At 31.8% G+C, this 8,302-nt stretch overlaps 1 protein-coding gene across 3 annotated transcripts in view; it reads right to left on the bottom strand.

The window, feature by feature from the left end:
• Positions 1-2,942: 2,942 nt before the first annotated feature.
• The window catches only part of SPOCK3 (SPARC (osteonectin), cwcv and kazal like domains proteoglycan 3), a 482,197-nt gene continuing 476,837 nt past the window's right edge, over positions 2,943-8,302 (bottom strand). For all 3 annotated transcript variants that reach the window (XM_050791745.1, XM_050791747.1, XM_050791746.1), the window contains 2 exons: positions 7,325-7,462; positions 2,943-4,653 (listed from right to left, as the gene is read on the bottom strand). In XM_050791745.1, the coding sequence (XP_050647702.1) occupies positions 4,484-4,653; positions 7,325-7,462 (308 nt within the window). In that variant the 3' untranslated portion in view covers positions 2,943-4,483. The remainder of the gene's footprint in view (positions 4,654-7,324; positions 7,463-8,302) is intronic.

Below are 8,302 nucleotides of genomic sequence, written 5' to 3'. Positions count from 1 at the left end.
CACGATTTATTATGTCTATTTAGTATATGAGAGTACTATCAACTGGATCATTTGTTTGAATTACTGTGAATAAAGCTGTAAAAAGAGAAGATAATTCTACAGCACATCTTGAAAACTTCAGTAATACTGTTGTTGTCAACCTATTTTAAAGATCTGAAAAAAAAAATCAGCGTTTAGTGAACATTTACTACAGGATAAACACAGTGCTCCTGCTTTAACTTTGTGTTGCATATAACCTTCACATAAATTGGGGCCAGGATAAATACATTAAGCTACATTTGACAGATAAGAAAGATAAGGCATGTAGACTTCAAACCTAGAAATATGTGTATTTGTATATTTAAGGATGAATGGGATGGTTGATGATTAAAATATATTAAAAATGTATTCCCCAAGGATGTCTTTGAAAGAGTTGAATATGGATGTGATGGGGTTTATTGGTTGTTGCAATTTAAAAAACATCTTTCCGCCTACAATGGTTTGCTTTGCCATTTTAAATCAAGTTGGACCATGTATTCATTTATCTTAATTTTACTTGCTGAGCTTTTAACTGAGACATAGAAATTAGGTAAAGATATTAAGTAGAATAATGACAACAGATATGCATATACAATTGAGGAAAGAAAATAATTACTATTCAAAAAGACTATTCTGATTTGTCTTGTCCCAGGAGGGATGACATATATATTGTATACAGCAAAAGCTTAAGATGTTCTTTTTGAAGTGTTCATTGACTTAATCATTAATAAAAGTTTCATGAAGCTAAGTTATAATTCATGAAATACTTTTAAAACACAGAATTAAACAGTTGATATTATTTTCTATAAAAACGTGTACTAGAAAGAGTGAAAATGTTGCCTTTCATTATATTAACCTTCATATCAGCTATTAGGTTTAAAATAATGTCAAATAGAATAAGCTACAAGGAGCTCATATCATCATTTATTTATATCTTCATACCACTTTAAATGTTCTAGATTTTTAAATTTTCTTACTTCATCTGAGCAATGTATGATATGGTCTAGTACTTTTTATTCATCATGAACAAAATATAAGAGAAATAAATGTGAATCAATGTACTGAGTATTTTAAATTCAAAGAAAACACTGGGCTAATCTGTGTGCACACATGTGTTTGTGTGTGCATATGTGCACACTTGTGTCTGGCAGAACAAGCACATTACTTATAATGGCTGTATTCAGTGTGGCTCATTCTCCACTTTCCCCCCAAGTTATTAGAAATCTCTAAAAGTAGACTGTGTATGGAGGCCTTAATAATCTATTGCATACAGCTAACAACGACACTTCATTAATTTTATATAAAACAATTCATCAAAATGTTTGTTACAAAATGTGTATTTATTCCTGCAATTCTGTAAATATGCTCTAAATAAACTATCACTAGCCTATAAGGATCAATGCTTATGAGTTACTTTTCACATAATCAGTTTCATGTAAAATAAAAATACTGTAAAAATGTATACACAGAATAAAGTACTCTTAGCAGCTGTTTTATTAGTTAGAACATTTTTGCTAATGATTTTGATATTTTGGTTCGATGGATGTTTTCTATTAAATGATTGGCAGAAATACAGAGTTTGAATTAAGTCACATATCATTTTGATCAATATTAAAATGTTTCATGTTTATTTTAAACTTAGCATTTTTCCCTCAATAGTATTAGGCAGAATTACCATCCCCGATAGGCACAACAATAAAGCATCATTAATTTCCATATTAGATTTTGGCATAAAAGGAACACTTGCTATTTTATTTATATGTTTCTTCTGCTCATTTCCTCTATGTTTCAGTTTTCAATTTGCTGTGATTCCGAATGTCTTGTAATTTTTGAGTCGCATGTGTGCTTTCTAAATAACACAGATGAGAAAGATAAGACACTATTATAGACTGTATTGTATGACTTTATACCTATGAATCAGATTTCAATTTAAGAAAGAACAAACTGTTGAGATACTTGGATTCTTTTTAATTAAAATGTTAAGATTTGGGGTTTCTATCAAAGACTCTCGTTGGGGGGTTCAAAATACCTTGTTTCTTATTCAAATTAAATCTAGTAAATATCTTTATTTGGTTTATTCCAATGGAGATTATAGCCATATTGTATTATGGGCCAGGAATAAATGTATTGCCTGTCTTTACACTTCATAGTTAGTTTGTTCATTAATCAATATCTAGTGTGTAGAATACTGTCTGATTTACAGCAGCTGTCCAATATTTATATTTTGGGGGGATAAATGTATAGGTATAATTGTATTGTATCAAAATATTTAAAATGAATTAAATGATGATGAAAAGACCTAATATACATTACAAATAGAATTTTTATACACGCACAAATATATATTGTATACAAATAATTTACATAAAGTTCTATAGTGTAATTTTTTTTTATTTTCTATTTGCTGTTGATTTAATTGCTTTCTTGGGAGTCTAAGAGACACTTCTTTAGAAAAACAGCCTAACTTCAACATTACTATATTTGTTATGTTACATTCATTTGCTAAACCTCTGTATATAATTTGTTTTTGTCTCTTCCCAATCAGTTATATTTATATACATTTGTTAAATAGACAAGGCTATCTGACCACTCTTCAAAATGCTGTTGCTATAGAAATTTAGCCAAATATGTTAAGTATGACACTATAAAAGTGGGTTTTAAAATACAGCCTTGACAAAGATATGATCCATTTTACAATATTACGACAAATGAAACAAAACAAACCACCACCAACAAAAAAACATTTTTAACATACATTGAAAAATAATATTCAAGATTCCAAGGGCTCTAATTTTGAAATTCTAAAATTTCAGGAAACTCCCCTAGCTAGTTTGTGATGCATTCATTTTAAAAATCAAAGACTAGATTAAGAAACCTTCATGCTACTATGTGTATTCTGGAAAAACCATTGAGGAACAGTTCAATTTGGTTATAAGATTCTTTATTTTGTAAACTATACATAAACAGTAAAAAAGAAAATGCATTATACTTTAAATATTACATAAAGTCAACATTAAAGTTTGTATTGAGTGTGTATAAATTAAATTGAAATAATTCATCAATTTTGCTTTCAATGAGTTGTATACTGGGAAACCAGTTTACCCACTGTTGAAATTAAAGATACCAATATGTAACATTCAACAGGATTTTCCATTTTTATTATGGGCACAAAACCATTGGTCTGATATAGTTAAAAGTGATGGTGTGCCAAAATGTCTACACAATTAATTAACATGCTAACTTAAACACAGCGGTTAAAGTAATTTTTGCTACAGTTAAATCTTAAATGCTACTCTACACAATAATCATAAACAAGTCCACATGGCAATTATGTAACAATAGAAAAAAAGGAAGAAACATATCCCGTTTTCTTCATTCCAGCAGCAGTACCTTTACTGTTATTAATCTGTTAATTAGGTGTGCTTATATATTGCGTAATATACTATATTGGTATGCATGCTAAAATCTTTCTATTTCTATTTTTGCAAGGCACCATACAATACGTTCTCTAGGTTTCGGCACTACTAACAAAAATAACATAATTCGAAGATTAAATGTAAATTTTTATCTAAAATGGGAAATAAAGCGAAAATTAAGAATTTAAAATTTGACCTTGGGGCAAATGACAAACTTTGTAAAAATACGGTTTAAATCAATCTTTCCCTTTGTCTTCCTAATTTAAATTCTGAAACCTAAGTTGCTGGTCAGAAAGATAAAGAAATCTAGAAAGGCAAATAAATCATGTTATTAAAGAATATTTTTAAAAATCTGCATGAGACTGCCATCCAAATTAAAATACACATTGGAAAGAACAACTAAATTTTTAACTTTCAGAATCCATGGTTTTCCATACTTGCCATTTTGTAAAATGTACTATGAGATCCAGAATAATTTCATAGTTAAAAACACCACTATTAATGTAAACACAACGGAGGACTCTACAATTGTCACTTCACTTTTCTTGCCATATGGTATCTCTCTGTTATCCTGACTCATCTAGGTCTAGCAAGATGCTACTTTGGAAATGCAATTAAAGCATGCATATTTTTCTTAAATCTTCAGGACCCAGGTCATTAATAATTTATTCATTTTAAATTTCACTTAGAATTATCTTTCAAAAAATTAACATGTACGATCCCAAGCACTGGCTGTCATTTCGCTTATGGAAGATTTACGAAGTTTGTTCTCATGAAAAATTTATTATAGTAGCACTTCAAAACTTTATTTTCTCTGACTAGACTGCATATGTATTTTCTTGTTGTGTAAGGAATATAAAAACTCAAAGCAAATCATTCTTATTTAAACACAAAGTTCTATAACTTTAGCTGCAATTTTTCAAATAATTATACAAAATATATGTGAGGTTTAGAATCATTTTGTTATTGGGGAAGAAGATAATTTTAAATAGGCTATCATTTTTGTAAATATTAGAAATGTAGAATTTATTGATTTCAACTGTCATCAATCAAATGTATCCATCATGATCATCACCACCATCATCATCATCCCCTTCATCTTCATCATCATCTTCAATTTCATCTTCATCATTCAAAATATCGTCTTCATCATCCTCATCATCAGTCCATTCATGGAAATCTCCACTAGCAAAATCTCCAGAGATCTCAAAATCTATAGCTTGAAAAAAGTGAACATAAACATTACCTTTATTTGACTGAATAGTGTTAATTACTGAAAGACAAAATCCTTACAAAAATTAAGAATATTTTTTAAAAAGTAATTGCTTTTCTCTCTTATTTATCAAAGATAAGGAAAGATCCATTTTCTGGAAAATTATCACATGTTAAAAATCTATCATTTGTTAAAATGTATGTGCTAAAAGCAGAATCATTATCGAGGTGTGTTATGCAAGATTGATCTCAGCCCAGTTTTTATAGAAGTTCATGTCAGACTGTGCATTTTAATTTAAAATTTCTTCTACAAGTGTGACAGAAAAAGTGCCCCACCAAATATGTCCATTTCCTAATCTCCAGAACCTATAAATATGTTATCTTACATGAAAGAATGACTTTGCAAATACGGCTAAGTAAAGGAATTTGAATTGGAGAGATTATCCTGAATTATCCAGGTGGATCCAAATTGTCGCTTAGGTTCTTAAAATAAGAAAATGTTTTCCAGATAGAGTGGGAAGGAGCTAGGACTACAGAGGAATGATCAGAGACACCATGTTGTCAGCTTAAGATTAGAGGAAAGAGTCCATGAACCAACGGATGCAAGCTGCCTCTAAGAGGTGAAAAGGGCAAGGAAATAGATTTTCCCCTAAGGCCTCCAGAGAGGAGCACCCTCCTGCTGACATCTTGATGTTGAGCTTAGTGAGACCTGTGTTGAACTTCTGAGGTACGGAACTGTAGGATAAACGTTTGTTGTTTTAAGCCACTAAGTGGGAATTTGTTACTACAGCAACAGAAAACTAATATTTTACAAAATATTTTAAAAATAACTATTAATATTTATGGAGGCAATAATGCACATACATATTAGCATTCACCACGTATTGACTTTTCAACTCCTCCAGTGCTCGTGTGGATTTATTTTCTACTCTTTCTAATATTTTATTCTTATAATTCCTTTGTATCTAATTATAACAAATCCAATTGATGTACTTCAAGGTTTATAAATTGGTTGATCTCACGAGACAACACACTAAAATTCCCATCTTAACTGAAGAAAATATTGTTTCATTCTCCAACTTCATCTGCTGTATTAGTTATACAATGTTAAGAAAACTCAGATGTCCACGTTCCAAAAACAATGTTCTTGTTCACTTAAGGAACTCATCTCCATATAACTTTTACTTACAACATAAAAAACTTATGTATCCATCATTGTTATCAATGACAACTGAAGTAATTTATAATGCAACTACTTTACAGTACATATTACAAAGATGTGTTCCCTCTATGTAAAATTTATGTAAGATAGCTACTGAATCCTCTTTCTTCCTACTTAAATCTAATTGCATTGGCCAGGTCAGCAAACAAAACTAAGCTATTAAAAATGTTATGAACAAATGGATTCAGAGCAGGAATTTAAAGATTAAATGAGACTACTTTTATTGTTTATCTTTTTTCTTAACAGTCTTAGTTTATTAGTCTAAAATTTGCTTGAAGAATACATCTAAATATTTTCTAAAATGCAAGACTAAAAAGTACTTTATTTTCATTTTTGATCATTTATATTAATTGAAACACAATGAATTAATTCCTGGTGCATGTGTGTGTGTGTGTGTGTGTGTGTGTGTGTGTACAATGAAGTGGCTTTTGTCATGAAAACTGTCTATAATACAAACAAAATTGACACTTGCATTCTAGAAAAATGTTTTATGAAGTACAAATGGTACTACAATGGAAATTTTAAAATGCATGTATGTTATGTTCAACTAATTGTTACATTCTATTTTAAATATATACAAAGGCCGGGCGCAGTGGCTCAAGCCTGTAATCCCAGCACTTTGGGAGGCCGAGACGGGAGGTTCACGAGGTCAGGAGACCGAGACCATCCTGGCTAACATGGTGAAACTCCATCTCTACTAAAAAATACAAAAAAAAAAATAGCTGGGCGTGGTGGCGGGCACCTGTAGTCCCAGCTACTCGGGAGGCTGAGGCAGGAGAATGGCCTAAACCTGGGAGGCGGAGCTTACAGTGAGCTGAGATCTGGCCACTGCACTCCAGCCTGGGCAGCAGAGGGAGACTCTGTCTCAAAAAAAATAAATAAATAAAAATAAATAAATAAATACACAAAAAATGCATGTTCCTAAAAAAGAATTTGAATATTAACTATAATTCCCTTTAAACAATCAAATTACATTTTCCTCACTCAAGCACAAGGAAACATGCTCATATAGCTGTAATTTATGAACTTTTACTTTCAAAAGGTTTGTATTTCTTTGGCTGGTGAACCCACATATTCCCTAAGTCACCATCTCCAGAGGTATACAGACAAAAGGGTGTCATCTGAAGACATGATAAATAGAGTTTATGAATGAAAAAGGTCTGCTTCAGCTGAGAGGAAAAGAAGTACCTCAACCACTTTCTGAATTTGAAGTAGGAAAGGAACCCAGCTTTTAATTAATCTCTCTAGAAAATCTAAATTATGCAATGACCACTTATTATCTATCCAAGTTTTTAACATGCTAGGAGTAAGTTTTTTTGTCACTTCCTCCACCCTATATATTCTATAGTCTTTGCATAGAGTAAGTACTGATTAAATGCTTGAACAAATGAATGAGGCTCTAAAGCACTTAATTCTGTGCTTGGGAAATTATGAAATAAGTAACCCTTCTCCTTACCACAATCTGCAACACCATTTATTCTGGATCCCATGACTTCATTTCCGTATCTGTCAACACACCAGCACTGTCCAACACTGCCGTGGCATTGTGTTGGCTTGTAGTAACCATCTTCATCACACAGGGGGATATACTGTCCTGTTGAAACAAGCCACAGGCATACAAACACACACATGTAGTTTATGAATAAGCTGTGATCCTTTTTGATAGGCACCAAATTATGCATTAATGAATTAAAGACATACACATATGGAGTGTCCACTGTATTCCAGGATAGATACCAGTGATGCCTTAGACGAAATCAAGGAAGTCTTTTCTGTCATGGAGCTGGCCATTGCCACAGTGAACTGCTTATAGTTCAAGGATTCATTTCCTTTGTTAAGCAAATTACTATTTCATTAGTTCTCACTGTGCAAAGGGTAGTGTTTCAGAGGCACAATACAGAATTAACATCTGATTAGTGCCATGCTTATATTAAATCACCCAGACCACTTAGCATGGCAGAAGACCTGTCACCATCTGCCTCCATCACTGGAAACTTTCTACTTTCATTTCCCCAAATGTTCATTCTTATATTCCAAGCTCTTTCCAAATCAAACTCTCTGTTTTTCCCAAATTCAATGCTGTTTTGTCTCTTTACACATTGTTTATGTCAACTAGAATCTCTCTTCTCTCTTCCATTTTAAGATGTGACTTAAATGTGACCCACAATCTAAAGTCTTCTTTTCAAGTGATTCCTGATTACTTCTTCCGTTCTCTGTGTATGTGTGTGTGTGTGTGTGTGTGTGTGTGTGTGTGTGTGTTGACTGTCCCTGCGTACTTTCACCACTATATTGTGATATCATCTATAGTTAGAAATATTTAGGTTCTCTTCATTTTCATTGTTGTATGAACAACATCTCAAACCCATGGTCTAGAGGGAACACAGTCTATTGGGAATAGTAGAACAGATAGACAAATTTATTTATTTCTTTATTG

This window comes from Macaca thibetana, chromosome 5, assembly GCF_024542745.1.
Source record: "Macaca thibetana thibetana isolate TM-01 chromosome 5, ASM2454274v1, whole genome shotgun sequence".
Classification (NCBI taxonomy): Eukaryota; Metazoa; Chordata; class Mammalia; order Primates; family Cercopithecidae; genus Macaca; species Macaca thibetana.
The sequence above is the reverse complement of the archived record's forward strand: the minus strand, read 5'-3'. Positions and strand labels throughout refer to the sequence as shown.